Genomic DNA, 27,983 nt, shown 5'->3' with positions numbered 1-27,983 from the left:
CTGTCAGCTTTTCTGTCTTTCCCACAGTCCAGAGTTTTCTAAGCCACAGACACCCGAAGTCTCAGTACCTGAAGCAGACCAAAAAAAGGAATGTTTTTTGAAGCAGCTTTTAAAAATTGTTTCAATTTCATTTACTCTTTTCTGTATTGGAGGGGTTTTCTAAGAGTCCTCATCTCTGCCAAGGACAGAACCAAAAAAAAAAAAAAAAGAATTTAAAATAGTAGAACTGAACATTAAGCTAACAGAAACACAAGACAGAATAAGCACACAGGTAATTCCATAAGAGAAAAGGAAAATTAAAAAAAAGAAAATGAATAATAATAATAATAAGGGATAGGAGAAAAAAAAGAGACAATAGACCAAACATTGAAAATCCACGGAAAGAGCTAAGGAAGTCCCTCCCCAAGAGCAAGCCTGGAAGCAAGGGAGCAGAACATTGGAGTTACAAAGGCAATATCCACTGAGCATAAGTTCTTTTTCCTCTGGAAGGAGCCAGTGCTTCTTGGGAGACAATGGTTGATTCTGGGTTGGTGTCAGTAAATGTGCAGGTCCAGGTGGATCTCTGTGAGTTCGAGGCCAGCCTGGTCTACAGAGAAAGTTCCTGTACAGCCTCCAAAGCTACAGAGAAATCCTGTCTTGAATAACCAAAAATAAAAAAAAAAAGGAAATGGTGCTATGTGAGAAAAGGTATTCTCAAAGGTTGATGCTATGTTAATTCACTCTTGATATCTAAAAAGAAGTAATGAAGATGGAAAATAGACGACTAATTGTCAAGAGTCAGGAGATTTAAGATGACAGGCAGTTGTTTGAGGCTATAAATGGATACTGTGAGGAACTTTATGGTGAGGAGACCCTCTCCAGATGAGATGTCTTCCAGGATCTCCACATCTTTGCCAGGTCCTTGTAACCACCCCACCCCCCCATTGGTTAGAATTTTTATGTAGGTTCCATTACATAAGCATGATTGATTAAACCCTTTATTAGTGATTATTTTATTAGTGCTTATTATTAATAAACAAACAGCCTCATCCTGAAACCATCTAGGGACCCAATTACCAATCATCTCATTAACATATGAAAGGCATTGTTAAAACTTGGAGATGTCAACGCTCTTATAAGCCTTTATAATCAAGAGACAGGATTAAGGCCAGTTATGAAAATAAAAGATGCGTCCCAGGTGCAGTGGCACACTGGCCTGTTATCCCAGAACTTGGGAGGCAGAGAGAGGGAAATTGTTACAGGTTTGAGATGAGGCTGATCTACACAGTAACGTCTGCTTTAAAACAAACAAACAAAGAAACAAACAAACACACAGCAACACTCTGCCTTAAAACAAACAAACACTTTTACCAACAACAAAATGCATATTCCCACTGAACACTTTTCATAACTTTCTATGAATCTGTAATTATTTCAAAATGAAGAGCAACGTAGCTGAATTGCTAAGAGCTCTCCTCGTCTGCACTAATAGCTGGGTTGGCTCCCCAGCACTGCAGCACACTAGGCATAATGGCGCATGCCTGTGATACCAGCACTGAGGGGACGGAGGCAAGATGACCAGAAGTTCAAAGTCATCCTGAGCTCTGTAAGGAAGACATAGCAAGAAGGAGGCGAGGGAACTGTAATCAGGGTGGGACGCGTTAGGTAAGGTTTCCTTTCTTGCCTTGGAGAACAATTACAATAATTTACTTGATGATCCACCAGGCTGCCCACGTGTTGCACGCGTGACCATGTGCATTAGCAGGCACATCTACTCTGCCTGTGCTCAAGTTTGTGGAGCAGGGTGAACAGGGAGCCGCTGGAGCACCCGGAGCAGATTGCTTTCAGCTAATGCCAGCAGCTGCTGAAATCGGGAGGCTGGATGGGACAGAGCATTGCTCCTAGGTTTATGTCTCTGTATGATGGGAAAAACCTTCAAATGATCCAGGTTTAAGTAATAGCATACATTCTAACCTAATAAAATCAGACAGTTGTGGGAACAGCAAACATAGCAATTGCCACGTTTCACCTAGAAAATGTGTGTTTCAAAAGATATTGGGAAATCCATAGGTTTGGCGGTGGTGAATTACAATCTAATGAATTGTCAATTGCTATAAATTATTTAGCCACCATAAAATTGTAGCTACTGAATTTCAAGGCATATTAAAGCTTATAACTCCTCTATTGATATCTTCAAAACCCTATTGCCCAGAGTAAGCACCTTTATTATTCTGTATGTGGCGTGGTAGGGCGAAATATCAGATTCTTTCCCTTAAGGGAATGTTCCAGAATGTATTTGACTCTGCTCAATTTACAACTGGGTTAATGCTGGGTAATATAATAGCCTCTAAAAGTGGCATTATGGATTCAGGGACTATCTCTCTACTTCATAGTTGTTGATAGGCAGGACCAGAATCCACCTCAACAGACGCTGGTTACCTGGAAACAACTCTATGTTCATTCTTGTTCATTCTGGCTAGCACAATCCACGGAGAGGATTCTGAAAGACTTCCAAAGAGCAAAGTAGACAGTTGAAGTGAAAACGTGCTGTAGCGGCTCCATGGAAAAAAAGGAAAGCAGTCTTCCAGGGCTTCCCAATGCAGAGAGAATATGATGTTCCTACAAAGGCACCAGGAGGTTGCAGTCAGTGGAGAAGTTAGCACACTAGACATGAGAATTTCACTGATAACAACTGTGACAACTTCATGCCAAATGCAGAAGAAGGAAGCCTGGTGAGGAGTAGAATGAGGATGAGAAAGAAGAATACTAACCAAGCTGAAGATGAGAGCTTCCTGGGGCTCTGCATCGAAGCTCGGGTCACACTTAGGGACTTGGCCAGTGCTGGATAATGGGGACACTGTTGCATGCTTTTGCTCTTGATGTTTTCCTTCCTTTTTTGTCCTCCATCCATATATAATTCACTTTTCTCTGAATATATTTCTACTTGTCTTTTTAAAAAAATTTTAGACAGTTTTGTCAATCTCATGACCACACAGAGATTAACATCTAAACACCCTAAAAGCAGCTGTAATGGCAGAGGGCAACTGAGGCTTGATGTCTTCTTTCCACATATTCCAGACGGCTACCACAGTCTGAAGAAGAACTATCAGTTATGATTTGGCTTGGCTTTAGGATAAAACATTTGTCTGTATCAAAGGGTTTCACCTACTTATTGCGACGCAGCTTGGGGAATAGCTAGGACTCTGAAGTGTAGTGAGCACTAATGGGGGACTCTCCCATGTGAGCAGAATAATACTAGATTGCTGGAAGTTTCCTGTTGATTTTAAGTGATGATATCCTGTTTCCATGGTTCTCCTATCACTTTCTCCTTGTGTGGATTTGTCTATTCAACAAAATAAACACTTGTTTTAGAATGTTTGACTCCAAAGGGTTGTTCTTTTTCACAAGGTCTGACCTCCAGGTGTCAATAGTCACAATGTGGTACTCGGTGGTTTCTAATCAATTAAAAAACACAGGGATAAAGTGTGTCGTATTGGCAATGGTGTCATGGCTCATAACAAAGCTCCTCTGACACAACGTCTTTGTGCATGACTTTTCTTGGTCAAAAAAATATACTCATCACCCCTAATTCCCACCCATAGCAGTTAAGGTTTGAGCTCTGGGGGCTTTTTCAATCTCTTCCACTTTCCACATGTTGGTACACCATTCAACTTAGCCAGTGAGGAGCAGCAGCGCCAGGAGCTCTTGAGCCCGCCTTCCTTAGCCCTCTCCAGAATAATGTCTTTCAAGCTCCGTGCATATGCAATAGATGTGCACCCTGCTCCCAGCCTCAAAATGTACAATGGTTTGTGCGACTTTAGAGCATCAACCTTCTTAGCAACGCTTGGAATTTCATACAAATAATATACGCATTCAACAGAAGACACCACTTAGCTTCAGAGGGATCATACAAACAGAAGAGCAGTACAGTGCACCGTAGGAATGATAAATGAAACATGCCTGCTATCTTCACTGTGAAATTTAAGGACTCTCCCTATGGATGGTCAGCACCAAAGAATATTCAGAACACTTTCAAATTTATCATTGTAATCAATCATTCATAAAATGCATGGTAGCCACTGATACCATCACCCAATGAATGATGAAGCTGAGACCTAGAGGGGAGGAAGCCAGTTATCAAAGATCAGACGGCAAGCAGGTAGATAACGTGAATGTGCCAGACGGTCAATCTGAGCATATTGCAAATTATTGCAAGGTCTTCTTTTTTTTTTTTTTTTTTTTTGGTTTTTCGAGACAGGGTTTCTCTGTGGTTTTGGAGCCTGTCCTGGAACTAGCTCTTATAGACCAGGCTGGTCTCGAACTCACAGAGATCCACCTGCCTCTGCCTCCCGAGTGCTGGGATTAAAGGCGTGCGCCACCACCGCCCGGCTGCAAGGTCTTCTTTATGAGCACCCTTGGTGAGGTAAAGTCACTGATTACCTCATTCATGGGACTGGAGTGGTAAGGTAGGGTTGGGATTATGGAATCGGGCTGCTCAGATTGCATCTAAACTGCATGTTTTGCAGACGTGATTTTGAGTGTATATGGGAATGTGTGAATGCTCCCTCAGTTATGTGCAGGTGTATGAGGGTATGCCCACACCCATGCATTGTTCATGCTTGTATGGGTGTTTTGGTGACCAGAGGTCATCTTTGGCTGTCGTTTCTCAGGAGTTGCTCAACTGCTCAACTTATTGTTTGAGACAGAGATTCTCTGGGAGATCTGGGGCTTCCTGATTAGCCTAGGCTGACCTGTCTGCAAGCTCTAGTGATCTCTCAGTGTCGCCGCCCCAGTACTGACACTACAGGCGTGGGCACCGTACTGAGCTTTCTATGTGGCTACTGTAGATTGGCCTCAGGTCCTCACGTGTGCGTGATAAACACACACTGACTGAACTTCCAGCCAGTGCCGGCACACATGATTTTTAAAGTTACTTGGTGCAAGTAATAAAATTCATCAGTTAGTTGTAATAACAGTAGTTCAAAGAAACAAAAGGATATTAGCTGCAGAAGGTAGTGCTCTTGTATATAAATCACACTTTGAAAGGAAATTTGAAGGATTTCTGGTGATAAAGGAACAAAACTGTACATTGGGGAGCCGGGAGTGGTTTTAGTCCCAAAGATTATTTTGATTTAGGCCAACGGTGAGTTTTAAGATCACAGATTAAATTACTGGAAATAAAGGCTATGTGGCCCTTCTATGAGAGTTCGGTGAATAATATAGGTGAATAATGAGGCCCAGAGTGATGGTGGGGGTAGAAGGAAGGGAAGGAGAGTGGGTGGGAGGGAGGGTGTGGGGATTTCTACACTATTACTCCGTGAGCACGTAAGGAGCACAAACTCACTTTCCAGCTGCACTAGGAAAGGCATCTCCTGATAAAGGTTTACTGCACAAAGGGAAGCACCCCTGAATCAGGTGTAAGCTGGTGGGGGATCATGTGCTGCTCTGATTGCCAGTGCTTTGCTGTGGTCCACAGCACAGAGGAAGTGAAGTTGCAACACGGACTCGCTTATCCACATTTGCTATCCCGTCTGCGTTCTGAGAGGTATTTCTGTGTGAGACTGTGTGCTTTTTGTATTTGAGTTCTCAGTCTGAAGTGTGGTCTCTGATATTTTTCCCTCCAGAATGTAAAAATACAGAAAGTGCAAAATTCTTGTATCTAATAGTTCATTTTCAGCTGATTTTCTTTTTATGGCTATCCTGCTGTTAGACTGAATATACTTTTTGAAAACATGGTGTGTGTGTTCGAGCGTGTGCACACACACAGAAGCCTGTATGCATGTGTGTGAGTACCGAGGTATGAGTGTTGAGATAGCTAGTGGGAACCCATTCTCTTTTTCTCCCCTGGGGACCCTGGGGATCGAACTCTGGCTGTTGGGCTTGACCGCGTGCCTTTATTCTCCAAGTCCCCTCATCAGACCTCTAAGTAAACTTTGAGTAAAGGGACGACTTTTAAATCATGACTAATAATGTTTAACAGTTTTACATTCTGGATTTATTAGCGTGTGTAAGATTCTTCACAGTTAATGTTTTCATTTTACAGGGATAGCAATAGAATATCAGTGACCTGAAGTTAGCAAAAGCTCACTCGCAAGAGCACACTCCAGCTCACAAAAGAACAGAGAGGGCTTTTCATTCTGAAGCATAGTTTTCAAAATACCATGGGGCTGACTGACCCCAGCAGCTTATTCCAATGCGGATGAAGGGCTGGCCCGGATGACATCATTGTCAGTGTGTCTGTCTAAAAACACCATACACTCCAAGATATTCCCAAGGACTGAAATCATCTCACACCCAGGGACCTAGGACAATGACTCAGAAGTTTAAAATAAGTTTTATGTAACACGGTCCCTTGGCATTTGTTCAAATGAGTTTGACTGTTCAGCACTCATATTTGGCAGTCAAAATCTGGGGCATCCTCTGCATGTAATATGACTGACCAGTGTAGCTGGAGGCTCCTTGTTTGTTTCCCAGCCTCCCAAACCTGAAATAATCACACAGAGACTATACTAATTCGAACATTGTTTGGCCTTATTTATTTTATTGTCTTTACTCCTTTAATCTATGATTGTCTGTACTCTTTTATATTACATTTACCGTTTCTTTACTTTTGTTCCTTCTCTCTCCCAAGCCTATGTACATTTTTTTTAAAACACACTGTGTCTTGTTTAGAGGTCTTTTATGTCTGAATCTGTCCTATTGTGTATCTGAAATCCTTTTCTGACAAAGAGCATTTTAAGATGGTAAGGAATATGGCCACGGATACTGGCTCTCCCTCTCTCAGCCTTTTAACACGGCAGAGGTTGTCCACTGCCAGCTCTGGGACCACGGGGAGGGAGCCTTGCTCACCACCTCAACTCTGAGAAGCAGTTGGCCCGTGCTACCACCAAGTAACTTGTAACACGGTGCCCACAAACCCCATTCAAGTGCTCGGCCTCCTGAAAGAGCCAGAATTCTTTTTTTTTTTTTTTTTTTTTTCGGTTTTTGGAGACAGGGTTTCTCTGTGGCTTTGGAGCCTGTCCTGGAACTAGCTCTGTAGACCAGAATTCTTGTATGTTTCTTATGCTGAGTCAATAAGCCTTCTCTTAAAGGAGCCACGAAAATACTTGCACACCACCAGCAGACGGAGCCTATCTGAAAATATATGCAGCTACCAAGAAGCTGTGTTTAACTCTGTTCTTTTGTGTCTAGAATCACTTCCCAAGTTCTCTCAGGTTTTATGTGGATGTGTAGTTGCCCACGTTGGTGCCAGGTCTGTAAATGGAGGCTGCTTATTCATTTCCTGACTGCCCAGACCCAAAATAATCACACAGAAACTATATTAATTAAAACACTGCCTGGTCTATTAGCTTAGGTCTATTAACTAACTCTTACATCTTAAATTAACCCATTTCTATTATTTTATGTTTTTACCACAAGGCTCATGGTTTACCAGTAAGGTTCCGGGTCTGTCTGTCTGTCTCCTTCGGTGGCTCATGGCGTCTCCCTGACTGGCCAGACAGGAATAGAGTGAGCGATGATATACTTCCTGTGTGTCTTCAGTGAGTCCCTAAGTTTACTGTGGATAGAAACCCTGCTGTGAAGAGGCACAGGGAGGCCCACACTCACTCAGTCCCTCTCCTGATTGATAGCTATGGCCATAAAGTCGCCCTGCAAGCAGAGTGACTGTCAAGCTGTCCTCTGAGTGCTGGAAACACAAGAGTGTCTTTTAAAGTCTACCACTCACCGATGTGCCCATAACTTACCCGAATGCGCCCCTTAAATGAGCTGTTGATGTCGCATTAGCCATTTTTTTCCTCCCACGGAAATTCATGTTCAGCTGCTAGGTAACTTCCCGGCGTGAGATTTAGAGGCCTGCCAGCCATAAAGATCCTGAATGCATAATACATAAACAAACTGCGTGCTCTTTTTTACAGAAAACACGTTAAAAAGAAAACAGCAAAAAGAAGAAGAAAACTCGTCTCCCTTCTTCCAAAGGGAGTCTTTCCAAAGCATAAGTCTTGCATTTTTATTTTTGATGGCTTTTTGCCTTTAAATATATGGGATGACTATTAATGCCCATATTCACAGCAGGGATTGGGGGAAATGGCGGTAAATTGTAAGCACATTTACATTATAACAAGGCCCATGGACGCGTTGTATTTCACACAGTTATTTCAACAGAGCTTGGACTCCCTCCAATTTAATTTTCTGAAGTTGTGTTGTGCAGCTGGGTCATCCCTGGTCTAATCTGGGAAATGCATCTCTTAAGGCTGTGGATCAGAACGCCTGCCTCCCAGCTGCCACCAAGGGGCATCATTTACAGCTACTGGGGTTCGAGGGCAAGACATCAGACCTACTTTATGTGGACACAGCAGCCTAGCTAGCTTCATAAACCCTAGTACAAAGTGCAATAATCAATATTTCATGTTTAATGACGCAGAGCCAAAATTAGTATAGATTTTATGTCTTCTACTCTTCGAAATTATGCAAACATTAGTAGCCCCCCATTTAGAGCTCTTATTATACTTCCATTTAAAAAAGATCTGGCGGGGGGATTGGTGAGGAAACCTATTAATATTTAATTGAATGATTAAGTAGTCAAAAGCATCAAAAGCGCATGTGGCTTTTAACTTTTGTTAAATAGTTACCCTTAGGTTAATATGGAATTATTCCCAACACACACACACAGAAAAAAGGTGATTTATGTGAGTGTCACTGGCTTTGTCATCCATCGCCACAGAATGAACTGAACTGTAGACTGTGTTCACATTTTAACTTTCCCTTGATGCTCTGGGGCATGCTGGGAATACTGTAACTCCAAAGAGTTAAGAGGTTGTATTTAGACATAAGTGCACGTTAGAGGAAAAGCAATATTGAAAAGATTTTTGATTTTAAACCCATCCAAACAACATAGCCTACTTATTTAGAACATAGATGGTGTAAAGATAAAGAAAACAAATCGACAAGACCGTTTGATTACTGAGCAGGTCCAGTAGCTGAGCATAGAGTCACAGAGATGAATTTGCCAGAGTCTCCTGCCTCTGTCCCACTGTGTTTGACAGGACATTTGGCAAGATTAGGGTGGGAAGGGGAGGCCAGATGCAGGAAATCAAATACCCTATCGGACATTCATTCTAATATTTCACTCGCAAGTTACTTCACAAAAACTCTCTTGGCAGTGGGTAGCATGACGAGTAGCTGGCCAATTTCTTACCATAATGGTATAGCTTACGCTCCCTGACCACTCATAACAGACTTCATTTGGAAGAATTTGCAGGGCTGTGTATGTGGGTTGCACTGAGTAATTCAGCCTGTATTTTGCAGAGGCATTGAGTTTACCATTTTTTTTGTAGCCAAATAGAGTAGGGTAGGAATTGCCCTATTATTTTTTTTGGGGGGGGGGATGAACCTGAACTGTGAAATGAGTTTGGAGCTTTGGGTTGGGACAGCTTCTCCTACAAGGGATCATCTTTGTGTGGATGTACTACTTTGTTATTTAATATGACTGATTAATTTTGTTCATTGTGCTTGTTGGGATGGCCAGGTAGGACAAACAAAAGCAACGTGAGATTCTTGGCGTTTTAGCTGGGGCCGGGGACTAAAACAGATAACTGATTTAAAAGGGTGATTTCAAAAGTACAAGGTAGTGAGGGCAGGGTCTAGGTTAATACTCCAGGCTTGGAGAAGAATCTGGAGCCATCCAGGGGTTGTGTGAAAGAAGGGAAAGGAAGAGGAGAAGGGGAAGAAAAGAAAGGGAGAGAAAGTAAGGGAAGAACTGGAGGGAAGGGAAGATGCCGGAAGAGGAAGGAGAGGGAGAAGTAATGAGATTAGGGCTGGAAATGGCATGAGAGAGAGGCCACGGGGAGCTGCGGCCTTCACCTCCTGTCAAGCTGTGTTCCAGCAAAAGCATAAATCTGCTGACTTCTTCCTTCGGCTCCTCTCATTTGTCTTGGTGACCGCCTCCCAAGAGCCGTGAACACAGGGACATAGCTGATAGAAACCCAAGTCATAAGTTCCCCAGGCCACAGAGGAGAGTGGAAAGCAGTAAAGGGACCACGTGAGAGAGTGGAGGCTGTGAGCCTCAGGCCGTAAAGTGTCCGCATCATTGCCACAAGTGATTCGATTCATTCACTCCACATGTGTTTAGTAAGCCATAAATGCTTCCTTCTGGGGATAGGTACAGCAGGTGACTGAGACAGCAGCCCTGACCCCCAGGAATATCGTGGGGGAGGCAGGCAAAGAGTAAAATGAAAACTGGAATGGCGGCATGTTGCTGAGGAACTGGGGCTGGAGACAAGAACCCTTCTAGAGGATTGGGAAGATCTCCGCGGAGAGGCAAGGGGTTAAAGTCTTCCTGAAGGAAGATGGGATTGAACTAACAGAAAGGTGAGAAGACTCAGTCATTGAATGTCATGGAGGAGAACATGTGGCTTCTGGAACCGTGCGGCCTTTCCCCTGAGCAGGCTTACAGGAGTACAGGAAGAGAGGAGGTAAAACAGAGAGAGGCAGGCTGGCCTCTACCATATGAAGACGTCAGCCATGGGACGGAATCCATCCAACAGCATCAAGGAGCTACCGATGGTTTCTGAAAAGAAAAATAACAATGACAACAAAAAAACGTTGTCAAATACAAAACCAGACACAGGTAAGACTAATGGGAGAAAGTCACGATGGCAGAGTCTCTCTGTCGATGTCTTCAGTGACAACACAGAACTTCCTCAAAGACAAAGATTGTTGAGCAAGCCAACTTCCTAATTCATTTCTGAGAAAATGAGGATAGGCTTTGCAACTTCCAGGTCAACTGAAATGGGGTGCTTAAATAACCAGATGACGAAATCAATCTCCAAATAGTCAGCAGAGCAGCTGCTCAGAAAGCCTGGGTCAGTCATCGACCGTATGTTTAATATAATTTCCTAGAACACTGAGAGTCAGACTGAAGGAAGCACCCTGTCACAGCCTGTCCCACCCAGAAGACTCCCAGAACTGAAAAGATGGAGGAAAGTGAGTGACACAGAGTGGCAAACCCTTTCCTTCCTGCTCTCCTCACTGAGTGCCCTAAGATAGGAGACTAACAGTGCACACCACAGCACACCATGGACAAGAAAGGACAAGGTCTGCCAAGCGCTGGCGCTCTTTCTTAACCATAATGTGGAGGGTCAATAGATGTGTAACACCTACAAATTCACCTCTGGCTTTTGAAGATAATTAAGGACTAACCCATCCCCCGTTCCACTGCCACCACCTCATATTCATTCTCTGTAAAAGCAGGTCTCAGAACTACCATTTATACAACTTGCATTACTGATTATGGCATCGTGGGACAACAGAGTAAGAGGGAAGGATTAGAGAAAAAAAGACAGGTGTAAAGAATAAGTTTCTAAAACTGAAGGAGGAATTTTACTGTAAAAGCAAAATGCTAAATATAAATTTGAGAAGGATGTTCTATATAGGTTTGTCACCTACCTACCTGTCAATCATCTATCTTTTTTTTTTTTATCTAAACTGCATGAAATCCCATAAGAAGTTGGGTCAATAGCAGTAAGGATGACAGACAGGGCAAACAAAACCCAGAGTGGGTAGCTGGCATGTTGCGGAGGAACTGAGGTTATGGAGGAGTTGAGGGAATCTAGAAGACACAATCAGGACCACGTAGCATGGAGCTCACATAGAAGAAATGGTTCCCTCTTCAGAGGGCTTTGGGAAAAGGCATCCGGACAGACTCAGCCAAGTTTGTCACTGGTAAAATCCCGTAAATGCTGAAACTCTTTTCTAAACAGTCTGTTGATTTTGCTCTCAGAGGAACTTAGCTGTTCCCAGAACCTCAAGGCATGGTTCAGCTAAAACAAGATAATTTAGGGAGTGTTCAAAGGAATTCAAGGAAGAGGCTTCTGCTACTGATGACTGAAGTTGCAAACTGCCCAGTGGAAAGGCTAGAGGGCCTGGAGAGAGGTGGGGGTGGGTCAAGGTCTGGAATTGCAGAACCTGCAGTGCAGGTATGATTTCAAGTGTGCGCCAAGAGATACGTAGGGTATATACAAAGACAGGCAAACATCACGCCACTTTGCATAAGAGGCTTGGGCACCTGGGATACTGGGGTCCTTCAAAATCCTAGACCAATACCCCTCCAACAGCGGGGGATCATTTCAGTTCCGATTGTGCCTTGCGTTGGGGACTGGTCACTTCAGCACTTTCAGGAAACAGGTTGCATAGCATGGCTGCCTCAGGGAATGGTCTTCTCAGGAACCGAAAACTATAGGCCTGCTTTATATTTCATCTTCCATGACTTTAAGACTGAAGACCTGCTGGCAGTGCCATCAAGAACCCATGTCAACTTCTGTAGTTAATGAGATCACAGTGACTGCAGATATTAAAAATGTAGAGGTGTGTGTGTGTGTGTGTGTGTGTGTGTGTGTGTGTGTGTGTGTGGTGTACAAGTGCTCATGCGGACTACATAGAAAAGGTTACCAAGAGAAAAGAGAGAAGGTTTGTCATATGGCCAAACACAGCACACATCCATGAGAGAGCTGAATTCAGCAAACAGCAAACTACTGTGGACTCATTAATTTAGGACGAGTGTATGTATGTAGATTCATAAAAACATACCCACCCTGGAAAAATAGCAGGAAGCATTCTCCTTAGTGATGAAAACAATCAGTCCATTTATACCATAGCACTGTATTCGAGTTGAAGCAGGGCTTACACCGTAATGAGTGTTTAAGGACCTAACAATTGCTGCTTCCTCCTCCAGACTCAGCGGTGGCTTGCCTCAGTGCTGCTAACAGCCACCCTCAGATAATATTGCCAAAATTACAAGTTAGCAATTACTGATTTATTTTTCTTTTTTACAGGAAGAACTAAAAAGGCTACAGAATCCTTTAGAACAAGTGGATGATGGAAAATACTTGCTTGAGAAGTAAGTAAGAGTTCAAAGGAAGTTAAACTATTTGCAAGCTTGAAGAGATGACACGAAAAATAAATCCTGACCAGGCAAAGTGAACAAGCAATTTTGACAGTTGCATATGGTGTCTTTTGGCTAAGAAGTATGCTGTGTTTGAGAGACAGTTAGACAGCTTAGGGCTGGTCCCGCTGCTTAGCTGCACAATGAAATGCATAGACGCCCGCTGTAAAGGTCCGAGAGCCTGAAGCTTGTCTCATTTTCTGCTTGGTTTTAGTCACAAGAGGCAAGCATAATTTTGGACACAAGGCGAGGACAAGCTAGGCTAATAGAGTGTACATTCAAAATAGCACTTCAACGTGAAATAAAATTAAAAACAGAAAGATAAAAGTATCTTACAGTTACATTTTGAAATCAAATGCTATTCAGAGTGTATGAAAATTCTATCCTGATTTCAACTTGAGGCCAAAGACTTCAAGGGTTTATCAAACTTTAGCATGGCTTGTAAGGATTCTGAAACATTAACGTATCCAACTGATGAACAAGGACGGTTCATCAAGACAAAGGTAGAGAAGATAGCCATCTGTTACTGAGGACTTACAATGCAGTCTGAATTACTAAAGCTTAACATGCCTTTGCTCAACAGATTCGGACTCTGGCCTTTGACATAGGCAGGCTTAGGACCTCTTCACCAATAAACGAGGAGACTCAGAGAAGGGTCAGTTATAGTCCCAGTATACTCAGCTGGTTACCAGTATATTAAACTGGTTACTGGTATATTCTGCTGGTTAGTTAGTACAGATGAGGATGAAACCTGGCTCTGGAGGCCTCTTTACGTCAACCATCAGCTGAATCCTCAACTGAGTCCTCACATACCACCGGCATGGATGCATGTCCTGTGGGGTTCTGGACACTAAAGAAGAATGTTTGTATCCTCGAGAACACAAAAGTAGGTAAATTGCAACCACGAGAGCTCTCAAGTCACACAAACGGCTACAAAGAAGTAAGGACGAGGGGCTTGGGGAAAAGAAGGAGACTCTCAGCAGGAACACAATGGCTGTTGTTAAACGCTTGCAGGGATGGTCCTTAAGGAGCAGCTAAGTTGCTCTTCTGTTCTAGAAAGCGGAACAATGATTAGGGAGCAGGGTTTATGGAAACAGCCATGTTAGTAACAAGAAGGACAGTGATTTTGAAGAGCCATCTTGAGCCACACCAGAACAGACGTTTTCGTTCAAAATTGAGTGACAGGCACAAAGTGTGTCCTAGAAGAGAGTAATGAAAACACTCAGGGTGTAGAAAAGACTCCTGTAGGTGCAGCACCTCAGGTGTGGTTTCTCTTGCAGCCTTTTCCTGCCCCTGTGACTCTGGATGCACCATTTAACCATCAGAGCCCCAGGGTCAAGCATCTTTAGAGAGATTTCATTGCTGGCTGGGAAATCTTCCTGAAGGCATCAAATGAGACAATGGGAGCCTCGGTGCCAGCTCCCTGCCCTTTCCATCTGGCTGGATGTTTGGACAGGGACTCTCAGATTTTTCCGTTTCTGTGGTCTATGGCCTTGCCATGTCATCACTGAAGGAAAGTTTTCTCGCTATTGGTTAGATGAAGTTTTTGAGTTGCTTGCTCATTTGATTTAGGGCATTATTGTTATGCCTGGCCTCATAAGATGAGTAAATAAGAATAAAGGAACTTATCCATTATGGAAAATGCTGTGAAAGTCCCTCAAAACTTACAAAGTAGAACTACTTCATGATCTAGAAATTCCATTACTAAATATACATCCAAAGAAATGAGAAGAGTCTACCAAGAGACTCCCACGCCTTCTGCAGCATGGCTTAACACCACCAAGACATGGAGGCAGCCTCAAGGGCAGTGAGCAGATAAAGACAGTGTGCTCATAGATAGAATGGAATATTATGCATCCACAAAATAAAATCCTGTCATTTGTTATAATACGGATAAGCTCGGAGAGACTCTATTAAATAAACAAGCCAGGTGCTGGAAGAACCCTTTCAACTCATGGGAGTGGAGAATGGAATGGAGTTTCCACAGGCCGGGGGGGAGGGGGAGGCAGCCCAGAGGGGTGGGGAAGTGCGTACTAACGATGCACTTTGGTATATTTCAAAAGAATGCCAGAAGAAGTTATAGTAAAAAAATTATCATAAAGAAATGATAATACGTTCGAGAGGACAGATTAAAGTAATTTAAATACCAAACGATGTTTGCCTATTTGGAAAATATCACATTAATGCATATGATTTAGAAACTTACTTGTCTGTGTGAGCCTCTGTGTACATGAGTCTTTGCACACATGTGTGTGCGTGCTAACTCCTGTACGGGGGCATGGAGTCTAGAAGAAGGCTCTGAGCCTCCTCCCATTTCTCTGTTTATTCCTTTGAATAGGGTCTGTCTCTCCACAGACCTTTGGCCAGTGTTTTCTTGACTAGGATGAAATCATGAGGACCCCAAAGGTCGTCCTGTCTCTATCTAGCTTGTGGGAGCTGAAGTTACAGGGATGTACCAGGCTCTGTGTTTGTCTCAGAAATCCTGGTGTCAGATCCTAGGCCTCATGACGGCACAACAAGTATTTGTAACAGCTGAGCCACCTGCCAACCTTAACATGTCCAAGGATTACTTATTAGTTGAAAATAAACTTAATTTTAAAACTAGTTAATCCTTCCTTATGAACACGTTCACCAGGTATATGTAACCAATAATAATGATGATTTTGGCTCATTCTGGAAAGGTTGTTCTTCTATGGAGTCTCATGTTGCAATGACATGAGCTCTAACTAGGCTTCTTCATCTAGGTATTTAGAGTCAGCTTAACAAAAATGTTCTGACTCAAGCCCTACCCCAGACAAATTGGATCTGCAGTCCTGGAGACAGCATTTGGCCTCTTCAAGTGGTTCTGAGGAGGAGCTGGGGTGAGGACCAGTGCGCCGCTTTTCTTTTCAGTCGGGGCAGTCACTCAGAAACAACCAGAGCAGCCACGCTCTCTGAGGATGCACTGCCTCTGTGACGTTCAGCCCGTTCCTTCATCCAACCTGGCTACATCTGGCTTTCATTATTGATTTAAATGTAGGAAATGAACTCCAAAAGTTGTTTTTTTTTTTCTTTCCTTGCTAATTGACCACAACTCCCTATTAAATCTCTCAGTACAACCAACATGAAAATTCCCCAGCTCTCTGCTCTCAGGAGGACATGTGGACATTGGTGAAGTACGTGTGTGTGTGTGGGCGGGGGGGACTTGTTCCCTCACCCTTCCCTCACTCCTCTCCCACTCCTCTCCGTCAATGCCAGCTTATTCTTTCTCTTGTGCCAGCCAGAGACCCAGGAAAGCTAAAAGCTGCTGAGAATGGCCTGGCTGTCTTGCAAATTTGTTCTGTTCTCTTGTGAGGATGGAAGATTCTAGGGATGGGAATTGGTTCCCCTCAAAGAACACAGAGAAGCACAAGTCCTACCACACAGGGAAAAGTTTCAAAAGAAACTGTCTCTTTCCTGCTTATCAATTACAGAGGGAAAAAAAAATGCAATGGGCACCGGACCACAACATTTACACGGATTTACTTGCTACATTTGCATAGATTGCTGGAAATTTTTCCTGGTCTACTTCCAGGCCGCACTGTGTCCTTGATAACTGTCAGAGTTGATTGAAAAACCTCGGGTGCTTCAAGAGAGCAGTCCAGGCATTTCGTTACAGCTGTAGCTGACTTAGGTGTCGATGTAAATCACCTCTGCTATTCAAAATGACCGTAAGTTAAGTGATCATGGTGTCATTGCCGTTGATCGGTTATTCCCCCTTGGAATATCACGTTTATTCCAAGTGCTCAACAGGGTTTTGTTGTAGACAGTGTGAAGGGCAGGGAGGCTACAGCTCCATACCGTGGAAGGCCGGTTGAGAGCATTTACCTCCACATGCATGCATGCGCACATGTGCACACATGCACACACATACACACAGGCACCATAGAGCTTGGCTCGTGTCCAAAAATAGAGGCAATTAATTGGTACGCTATTAATTAGGAGGCTTCTTGGGAGTTGATTGTTAATGATAATTACTTATTAACTTATGTAAGACCTTAGTCTTGAGTGCCTTGCTTTTTTGTGATTATTGAACCAGGCTCTTTCTCTGGTGGAAGACTTGTGATTACTTGTTCCACCATTGTACTGATATATAATGACTTGATTAACCATAGGAAACTATTGATAAGATGCTCTAGTACTAGCTAGCTTAAGCCAATAGATGTTTGTCACTTATAGCTTGTTGGCGATGTGTAATTTATAAGCCAAAATTAGGCCATATCGGTATTTTCTTTATTAAGCAAAAATTCACTATGATTGTCTTTGATGATCGCAGGCTATATTCCCTATTTTGCAGGTACTCTTCGCAAATTTGCTAATTGGTAATTAATGGAATGCTTAATAGAATCAAGCTTTAAAAAACCCTGGTTAAAAGGCTGCTACCCCTACCAGATCATGTGATTGCGAAGTGCATCACTGTATGATCCTCTTCCCTGGATGAGGTCCATTTATGCCTCCTCTTTAAAGATAACATTGATTACACTTACACATCATCATACACATTGCGCACATTTATAATACACACCTCCCAGGCTGAAAGAACAGGGACTATGGTTAGTGTTTTCACCGTTTTGACCCCATGCTTTGAATCATTCCTGGGGCACACATGGCTGGATAATAAAGAATTAACAGCAAATGCTGCAAACTGGTGCCGCAGAGTAAAAGAAGGTTTTTCTACCTCTCACCCGTCAGGCGGTGCCGCAGCAGAGCTCTTTTGGGCTCGTGGCACCACCTAGTGGTCGTAGAGAATTCGCCTGTCTGGTCACGGTTCCTCACTGGGAGGCTGAAGGAAGACAAACCCACGTGACGCTAAAGGGTTAGCGCTAGGACATGTTCCTCCTTCTGTGCCCCCGTTCTTTCCTGCGGTCTCTGTCAGGGTTCTCATTCATTTGAGTGGCCTTTTAGCTAGTTTATCTGCGTTTCCTTGATGAATCCCCTGCACCAGTCTCGATGTTTCCCTCCAAACTCCCTGCTCTAAATCTTTGCTGCCCGGCAGCACTGGCTTGCTTACTGGAGGTCCCCGAATACTGGTGGCATTTCACAACTTGGTAGGACACCACTGGCCTTTGAAGGAACCTAGACACACAAAAATATCAAAGTACTGCATTAATTTTGTCAGACACACACACACACACACACACACACACCTGTTGGGGACCAGCCTCGACAAAAACACCGCTCACCAGGGTAGAGGCATGGAGATTTAGAAGTATAGTAAAGAATATGAAGACATGAATGAAAATAATAAAACGGAGAAACATGGAATAGTATCGAGAGGGAGTTCCAGTGAGTAGTGAAAATTCACCCGCATTTAATTTCCAACTGCTTAAAATACCCCTGCCCCCAAAAGGTAGGAGTAAGACAAAAAACTTGCTTCAACACGATCTAAGGAAATGAACAGACCAGTTGAAGGTTGTGGGCTACAGCCATAGTTAAACATTCTGTTGCTGGAACAGAACAAGTCACGCTCACACCCTAGAACAACACCTTCTGTAGGCAAACCAACCCCTGGGTGGAATCCAAAGTTATCTCCTTAAGGGAGCAGGAACTTAGTTGGATCCTTAGACTTTTGTTTGAAGTAGAAACAGGTTTCCTTCTCTATTCCTGGAGCACGAGGGCTGGCTATTAGCCACACCTGTTGGCGATAACCTTGAGAGAGGCCAACTCTCTGGTCTACACCTAGGTGGGATTTTTGAGGTAGAAGCACAATGACCTTGAAGGAACTAGAGGTGAGTTCCAACTCTGACCTTTGGTCACCGCGGAAACGGGCTCACATCTTTGGGCTCCCCACACCTCTTGCCTGTACTTTACAAAGGATGCCCTAGTTTGATTTTCTGTTGCCGTGATGAAGCACTGACTGGAAACAGCTTGGGGAAGTAAAGGTTCTTTACAACTCCTGGGTAACCGAGCTGTCTTTGTGAGAAATCAGCTCAAGGCAAAAACCGGGAGGCAAGGACTGTAGTAGAGACCCTTTGCCTAGAGGAATGCTTTTCCTGATCTAATTTCCAGCTCATGGTCAGCTACCTCCCATGCCCACCTGCCCAGGGGTGGCACTGCCCACAGTGGAGCAGACCCTTTCACATCAATCGATAATCAAGGAAATGCCCCCACATACACGCCAACAGGCCAATCTGACAGAGGTCCTTTTTCTGTTGAGGTTCTCTCTTCCCGTAGGACTCTAACTGTGTGCCCAATTGACAGGCAACTAGCCAGCAGAACAGGCATGGGTCCTGGACAGTGCTGAAGAAAACTATAAAAGACTCAACCTCTCAACTGCATTCGGTTGGAGCAAGTATCTCAAGACTGGTATCAGCTCTTCCAGCCAGTGTCTTGCAAGGGATGAGTAGCAAGACAGGGTCCGTACAGTTCTAGCAGCAGTGTGAAATAAACTTCACTGAACTTTGGGTTTCCCAGCTACATTATGACAGTGGAATCTTTGCATTTCCTGCCTACTCCATATCATGTCTTTCTAGCCTTCCCCTTTGACATCCACTTCTGCTAAATTACCTCCGCTTTATGTTTCCTATTATTTCACTCTCAACTTTGCATCCGCTCTGCAAAACCTAGCCAAGGACAGCCTTCAGCCTGGCCAGTGAGCAGCCAGTCAGGGGCCACAACATCCACAAGAAGCTGTGACAATGGGACTCACAGCTCATGCTCTCCTCGGTGTGAGCTCAGAAACAGCTTAGTGGTTTCTGTAACGAAGGGAGAAGTTGCTTGGCAGTGGTGTCCTTGAGGATAAATAAGGGATAGAAATAAGAAGAAAGTAAGAGTTAAACTGAGTTTTCTTCAACTGCCCAGTCATTTCAGAGTGTGTACTATTCTCCTTCGGTCTACCCTCTCTAGGAAAGATCTTCATTTCTTCTTTATTTATCCCCAAAAGGCCATTTTTTTATGCATTAGCTGGGAACATTTTGTTGAGTAGCTGAGAACACAGGATAGAAGAGGCACCAGAGAAAGGCAGTATTTTCTTTCTAGAGTGAGGTCACCAGTGTTTAGGATTCTGTTAATAAATCCACATCACCTTTTTAAAAAACCACGTGAGTTTGGAGTGTTTTCACTGTGAAGAACAACTTCCGGGGTTGAGTTACTGACGAGCTCTTTCTCTTTCTAGTCACCAGCTGGCCATGGATGTGGAGAACAACATTGAGAAGTTCCCCCTCAGCCTACAGCCCTTGGAGTCAAAAGTGAAAATGTGAGTCCTTGCAGAGTTACACGAATCAATTCATTCTGCAGGTGTGTGTGCATCTGTACCCCTGAACACACTCAGAGTGCATCGGCACCAAACCACTCTCCTCTCCATTTCTCATTTGCGTGCTACAGGTCCAGTCAGGGCTGAGGCAGAAACCAAGCTGCTTCTAGCCTACACCACCATCTGTGGGTGATGGTAGGTAGTATTTGATGGAATATTCACTCAATTTGGGGTTTTCCTTCAGGTCTCGTACAGCTCTTCCTATCATATTTCATTCTTCCATCTTGTCCTTGAGGCCCCACCTTCCATGTGTGTGAAACCAAGGCCCTCTAACACCCTTCTTACTTCCTGATTCCATTCCCACCACCAGTGTTGGGGGGAAAACACATCTTCCCCACTCTTACGACGGTGGATGATGCTTCTGCACAGTCTCACCCAATAAAGACCAGTGTGAGGCCACCTCCTGCTCTAAGTGACGATAACAATGAAACTCTCCTAATCCCACTGCAGCATCAATAAAATGACACTAGCAAAGTGAAGCGAACCCTATTATAAGGTAATGAGGGCTTTTTGGGGGCCAGCCTCAATGCCCTTTTAAGGTCTAAATTGGAAGCTACAAGAAATGAAAGGGACTTTTTCCTCTGGCTAACCTGAGGGTGAACAAGGTCTTGTGTGCTTTTCCAAATCAGTCTCTTTATTCATCTGCATCTATTCCAATTCTGTTATCCTACTTCCAATTTCTCCTAGCTTTTTCTCCTCTCTTCTTCTCTCCCCAGTCCCAAAGCTTTCTTTTTTCCATGAGCCTTGAAGAGATAAAGAAAACATAAAAGTTGTCTCTCATTGGTCAAAAGCACATTCCCAGGGCAAGCGATAGGGAGTTGAGCCATTGCCATGGCAACACAAGGGTCCATGGTTACTGAAATGAGATCAGCTTTGAGACATTGGTCTTTTGTTAACAGAGTGGCAAGCCCAGAATTGCCATGCTTTTCTTCTAACCTTGGTTAGACATCTGCAACTCTGACCTTGTGCATAGCTGCAAAGTTCCAAACTTATGATCTATTTACGAAAAGCCTTTAGTTTAGTTTGAACTTGCTCTGAGGTGAAAGTGAGCTAATCGTGTGCAGTTAGTCTGAGCCAAAAGGAACAAAGCAGGCTCTTAAGTGTCTACAGTCTTCATGGGACAAATAGATCTAGTTATGAAGCATGTCCTAATATATATGTTCTATATATCAAAACCATAAAGCTAAAGGAAAAGTCATCTTTCTGACCACCCACAGATATATGTGCCCGTAAGATGGAGATGTAATCTTAAGACTACATACACACATCACATGAGATTATACACTTCAATGACGGTAGTTTGGGGAGACACCAAATTGCTTAAGCAGAATGACCGACAGCTTCCAAAGTTTATGGCCCTTGCCCAGACAGGATTAACCTCTATCAGATAAGCTTTCCTCTGGTGGGGTGACATCAGAACACTAGGTGCCACCTGCTGTAACTCTCATGGCCCCTGACAATAAGACAACTTATCAACTTTTTAAAGGTATTCTTAAATAGAGAAGGAAGCTATCAGAATCTCACTGTGCCACAGAGTATCCCCTTCATGACTAATTTCTGTGCTGAAGGATACTCCGAGTCTCACTCAGAGGCATAAACAAGAATTACCAATGCTGGTTGGTACATGCAATCTTCCATTCCCCATTAAAACCCCAAAAGTTTAACACCCACAGAGTTTAAACGTGTCTGAACTTGAGAACCACAGATCATTTGCAGAGAAGCCCGAGGAAGAAGGGTGTGTGTGTGGATATGAATTTGAACAGTAATTCATTCCCTGATGAAGGCATTTAGCCAGGAATGGAATGACAGATTTATGGTATCCTGACGAGTGAAGAGGGACGTCCATACCGCTGTGAGTCTGCGCCAGCCTTACACATCCTTAAGAAGATGGCCATCGTGTGAGCATCCAGCCTACTCTTCAGGATCAGCCCAGAGGCAGCTTCTGAACCAGCCAGGTGTCCTGCTAGGAAGCTCTGTGCCTTGCTTCCTGATAGAAGGAATCTGGCTATTGAACATTTTGAAGTGCGAGCACAGGTTGCCGGGGTGTTAGGAATCTTTTTAAGATGAGGTCGTTTTAAATGAGATGTTGCTACAGAGGAAAGCTGCCATATGGGGGAAAACATGAAAGAATCATTGGACGATAGAAATAAGTTAGGAAATGTTTTTAAGTTTTATTTTTAAGTTTTCATCATCTTTAATATATCAAGGTAGAGGAGTGGGTGCCAAGAGGAGGAATAAGTAGAGAAAAAAAAATTCAAATCTCTCGAAATCTCTCGGTTTGTGAGTCAGCCCGCTGAGAGAGCTGAGGCCTTGTGAGTTTATGCTTGCTGGTTTGCTGGAGGAGTCTCAGCTCAGTGAAGTATAAATTAATGCTTTTTATCTCTCCTAATAACTCAGAATCCCATTTCCAGTCACTGATGGGGGCTGAGGGGAGAGAGCTTAGTCTTGCCCAATAATGGAATTTGAGTCCTATCAGAGAATTTACTCCAGCTCAGTGAGTTTTGTCTAATTTGGTTATTAAATTTGTAATTTCCATATCTTCCCTACACACACACACACACACACAAAGAGAGAGAAAGAGAGAGGGAGAGAGGGAGAGAGGGAGAGGGGGAGGGAGAGGGAGACAGACAGACAGACACACACACACAGAGTGCATGTCCTATTGACTACACCTTCACCTCCTCTATGCCCACCTCCCTCCCTTCCCTGCTCCTTCCCTGTTCTTCTTTCTACTGTAGGCTGTTCTACCTCCCCTGTGCTAAACCCCTGGGTTTCCTGCCAATGGTGAGCACTCGGGCTTCTAGGCAGCTGTCTCCTTTAAAGTGGCTCCAAGGCTTGGAATCTTGGAGAATGGGACCACAGGGCCCCCCCTCCCCCAGGAGCCCTCACAAAGCAGAGTTTTACCTGCTCATCGGCTGAGTTTCTTGTTCTTCTAAGCATATCTTTTGTGACAACCTTCCCTGCAAACCTTGGCATCCTTACAGGGGAGGCATGGCCGTCCTTGCTTTCCAAGGGACAGGTGTTCAGGCATGAAGAGAACTAATACAACTTACAGGGGAGGCACGGCCGTCCTTGCTTTCCAAGGGACAGGTGTTCGGGCATGAAGAGAACTAATACAAGGGCCTTTGTCTGAGCTCTCAGAGTCACCCTCCAAAGTCACAGGCTTTGTCTTAGGGCTCCTGACCTCTTTTGGTAGTGACAACGTAAACATCTCCCTTCTCCCGATGAAAGAGAAGAAGAAGGGTCTTTTTCTCACACAATCATCTGGGGACGTACCCCTCCTACCTGATGAAGACATACTGTAGGCTCCAGGGCAGGGTACAACCGACTGACGGGGAGCCCTGAACCGCAAAGGCCGACAGACGCTCAGATCACAAAGACAAGCAAGAGGAGAATTTGTCTCAGTGTGGGCAGCTTGTCCTGTGTGAGTGTGAACCCCAGCATGGACTGTGGAGCAGGACAAGATCCCTTCTGTTGGCTTCTCAAACTCTAGACCTTGCGAAAAGGAAAGCATTTGAAAGAAGGGCCAAACCAGGCATTTGGTAGGGCAAAGTCAGAAGAAGGAAGTGGAGGCCTCAATAAGTGACCCACTAAGAGGGAGAAGAAAGGGAGGGAGGGAGGGAGAGAGATAAGGAGAAAGGGAGGAAGGGAGAGAGAGAGAAGGAGATTAAAGTGCCAACAAAGGACATTACCTACCTCACACATCTGTTAAGAGGTCATTCTGAGTTTTAGACTTGGATGATCGATGAACTATGTCAAGAGGAAAATAATCAGGACCACACAGGATTCATGGAAGGCATTTGGGGGCAGCGAAGGGCAGGTTCCCCACACACCAGGAAAGAGCAAACCTCCATCAGACAGCCAAGTGAATTCACCAGATGAGGGATGCCAGCACATCCCGAGGAGTCTGGCTGAGCCTTCCCTGAGTGGAGGCTAGAACGGGTTGGTCACGAAAGTGTGCAACGAGTGAGTAGCAAAGTCCTGAGTCAAAAGGAGGAGGGGACCCCTCAGACCCCCGAGAGTCATCCTTCATGTCTGGGCCACAGTTTACAAAAGGAGGAGGGGACCCCTCAGACTCCCGAGAGTCATCCTTCATGTCTGGGCCACAGTTTACAGGCTATAGGTGAATATCAAAAAATTCCTTCCAATTTAAACCACTATTTATGCTTTGATAATATTTTATGATAGAACGACATATTGGTATATTGAACATTAATCACTTTTTCATTTGAAAATGTATTTGACAAGTTGCAAGGGGGAAAAAATTCCTGTTGAGATTTCAGAATTTGTGAGACTATTTCATTAAAAAAAAAAAAGGCATTAAATCTCATTACTTAAGCACAATCTTGGCTTACTTATGCTAGTTAGTTTATATCAGCTGGACACAAGCCAGAGTCACCTGGGAAGAGAGACCCTCAGTTGAGGAATCACCTTCATTGAGTGGCCTGTGGGCATTTGGGGAAGCATTTTCTTGGTTAATGACTCATGTCAGAGTTCACCATGACCCAGCTGACGCAAGGTGGTGCCATACCTTGGCGGACAGTCTTAAGTGATACGAGAAGTCAAGAGAAGCAAGCTCACAAGCGGCATTCTCCAGGTTCTCTGCTTCAGTTCTTGCCTCCAGGTTCAGGCCCTGAGTTCCTATTCTGGCTTCTCTCGATGACGGACCCATGTGCTGAAAGAAACCCCATCCTCCCAAAGTTGCTTTTGGGCAGTGTTTTATCACAGCAACCGATACACGGCTGCAGCCAAAAGCACAGTATGTAGAAGTTATGTGAAAAGGGCGGTTGAGAGCACAAGCTTTGAATTCAAATCCCAGCCCAGTTCTCACCTCCTGTGAAGCATTGGGAACCCTGGCAGTCTCTGCCTTCCCTGGTGCTCTGCCCCTAACAGGATCATGATGGTTTTCTGGGAGAACAGCAGAGAAAAATATTCAGACTATTCTAGCTATCCTATCCAAATCTGTCTTTTCCAAATGTATTTATACATTCACCTGGTCCTCCAAAAGAAGTTGTGGGTCCTTTGGGGGACCAGAAGAGCACAGGGATGTGGGGTTTACACATCACCTGAAAGCCTTTGCTGCGTCTTTTGTTTTCTGAAGCAATAATGTTGGCTTACCCAGGCCTGCTCTGTGTGTCAAGTGTGAGGCTCAACCATCTGTATGTGTCATCAGCTGCCCTCTTGAAAGAGTTCCTAAGAATGCTTTATTGCATGTTCCTGTTGTGGAAGGGCAAGACGTAGGCCAGACTGTTTAGCATTTTGCTTAAGGCCACAGCTAATGAGAAGTCAGGCCAGTCAGGACCATCTATCATGCTCGACACACTTCCTTGTGAGGTAGAGCTTTTTCTCTGAGCTATTTCTAGGACATGATGTTAGAAAAAACACATTTGTTCATCACTACTCACCATTATCCCGGAACTACCTAGACAGTGATACATATATGTGGGAGGCCATTGCTCGGGGGAATTTAGTCTTGTGGAGGAAACTGGACTTGCTGGGAAAGAGACCCACAGTCTGATAGACGGTTTGATGCCATGTTGGGGAAGCTCTCCTCTGTGCTGGACTCCTGGCTCTCATTTCAGAAGATCTCTGTCGTTCTCATGAAGAGTGTTACAGAATTAAGATCTAGGCTGTCTAAATCGTAACCTGTGAGGGAACCGTCTTCACAGCCTGCTAGCTTCACCAACTTCCCTGGGCCTTCCGCCTGATAGCTATCCTCTTTTCCCGTGTCTTTTTCGCCATCTCTGTCCCCCCTTCAATCTGATCCACCCTCTAGGACCGAGTTCAAATCCCAGAGCTCCCCAAACCTTCTCTGAGCATCTCAGTCCCCCTACGGAAGCCCTCTCTTCTCTCTCCTACCATATTTGGTAGCAATGAGGGTGGTACCCACTGTCATCCCCCTGCTGCAAGATAGACATAAATAAACAGACTTAGATCAGAAGCAGCAAACAGCCTGAGGAAAGAGACAGAAGACCTGAGAGCCAAAAAAAAAAAAAAAAACCTCAAAAAATGTTCAGCTTCTATTACAAATGATGCTTATACTTCAAGATGTTGGACTGAACAAGATATACGCCCTTATTTCAACCAGTTTTTAAAAGCATTATATTGATTGCATAGTTTATTTTTAAAAAATAAAAATGTCAAGGTAGTCTGTATGCTGCATCCATAAGAGAGATTTGCGAGTTGGAATTAAGGTAGAGCTAGCATGAATGGCTGAGCAGCTTCTACGTTCTCTTTTTATCCCCTCCCACAGCAGTTGAAGACGGTACTAACAAGACTCGATATTTAAACACTTTATTATTTGAAGGGCATGGTAGAGGTATTAGTAGTGTTGGCTAAAAACACTTTTCTTGGGCCCAGAGACTACTGATATCGTGACTGCACCATTAAAATATAATAATGTCATAATTTAGTGCAGTAGGCTAATGTGACATAAATGGCTTGCTATTCTTAACCTCTGAAAGAAGACATCATCCAGTCTGCAATGCAGTCTTTAAAACTACAATTATTGAGATCAAGAATAATAGGGTAATATGCTTTCATCTACATAGGATCATTTCTGTGTATTCCACAATGGCTATACTTTAGGTGTTCAAAAATGATACAAAATGTATTAAGGGATTAAGGGGACATAGAGATGTTCTAAAACATATTTTAAAATAGTAAATATATTTTTGTACAATTTAAAAGGCATTAGACATTGTTGCAGAATTTATCAATGAAAGAAGCTGTCTATCCACTTATAAGAAATGAATCCTGCTTTCTTAACCTCCGACTTACAGAAAATTAAAATGTCATCCTCTGGATTCCACAAAACTAAGGAAAGGGGATGCTTAACCAAGTTCACCTTTGCAAAGCCCTCACTTTGAGTTTAGCCAACATTGATTGGGTCGCTAAAGAGTTACACCGCCCCCTGGTGTTCAACATGCCAAAGTGCAGCATCCCTTCAAATTACACCTTTGAATGGTCAAGGCAGGTTTTTTTTTTTTTTTTTTTTTTTTCCTTGGTGTTTGCTTCTTTGTTTTTTAAAACAAAGGCTAGGGAAGGATTCTTTGGAGTCTTATAAACTCTTGGATATTATATGGATCATAAATATATTATTTAACTTTTCACTTCTTTTACATGAAATGTCTTTTGAGACCTTAATGGTCAGTGTTTATCCCAAGTGCCCCTGAAGCATTTGCTAAGCCCCAGAGGACCTCCATAACATCAGATCTCATGATTCGCTGATGGTTTCCAAAAGTTTTTAGCTCTCTAATGAAGACTGTCCCCAAAGAAGCTGTGAGGTGACCAGCCACTTGTAGGTCTTTAAAATTCTGCTTAAAACCTTAAAGCTGAGGAAAAATCAGCAAGGGCGCATTCTGTTCAAGCAGCGAGCAATAAAACAGAGAGCAATTGTCATTCGTAGCAGAGTCAGAGCTTGCTTTAGGGGGCTGAACTGTTTATGATGGACCCTTGTCTTTGTTAGGGTTTTATGGCTGCGAAGAGACACTGTGACCACAGCAACTCTTATAAAAGAAAGCATTTCATTTGAGCTGGCCTACAGGTTCGGGGGTTTATTCCATTGTCACCTGGTGCGGGAAGTCCTTCTGTCTATGTGTTGCTTTTATTGGTTAATAAGGACGCTGCTTTCGGCCAATGGCTTAACAGAGTAAAGCCAGGCTGAAAGAGATATAGAGAGAGTAGGGAGAGTTAGAGAGAAGCCATAGAGCTGCCAGAGGAGAAAGACATTAGCTGCCAGCTGGAACCTTGCTGGTAGGGCATGAGCCTTGTGGTAAAATATAAAATAATAGA

The 27,983-nt window shown here is 43.7% G+C and overlaps 1 protein-coding gene across 1 annotated transcript in view; it reads left to right on the top strand.

The window, feature by feature from the left end:
* The window catches only part of LOC121452801 (IQCJ-SCHIP1 readthrough transcript protein), a 642,993-nt gene that overhangs the window by 117,039 nt on the left and 497,971 nt on the right, over window positions 1-27,983 (top strand). The window contains exons 2-3 of the mRNA XM_041659063.1: window positions 12,810-12,874; window positions 20,052-20,132. Of these exons, the coding sequence (XP_041514997.1) occupies window positions 12,810-12,874; window positions 20,052-20,132 (146 nt within the window). The remainder of the gene's footprint in view (window positions 1-12,809; window positions 12,875-20,051; window positions 20,133-27,983) is intronic.

This window comes from Microtus oregoni, unplaced genomic scaffold, assembly GCF_018167655.1.
Source record: "Microtus oregoni isolate MIOR12 unplaced genomic scaffold, Mior012 000010F_ref0000083, whole genome shotgun sequence".
Lineage (NCBI taxonomy): Eukaryota > Metazoa > Chordata > Mammalia > Rodentia > Cricetidae > Microtus > Microtus oregoni.
This window is presented reverse-complemented; position numbering and strand designations above follow the sequence as displayed.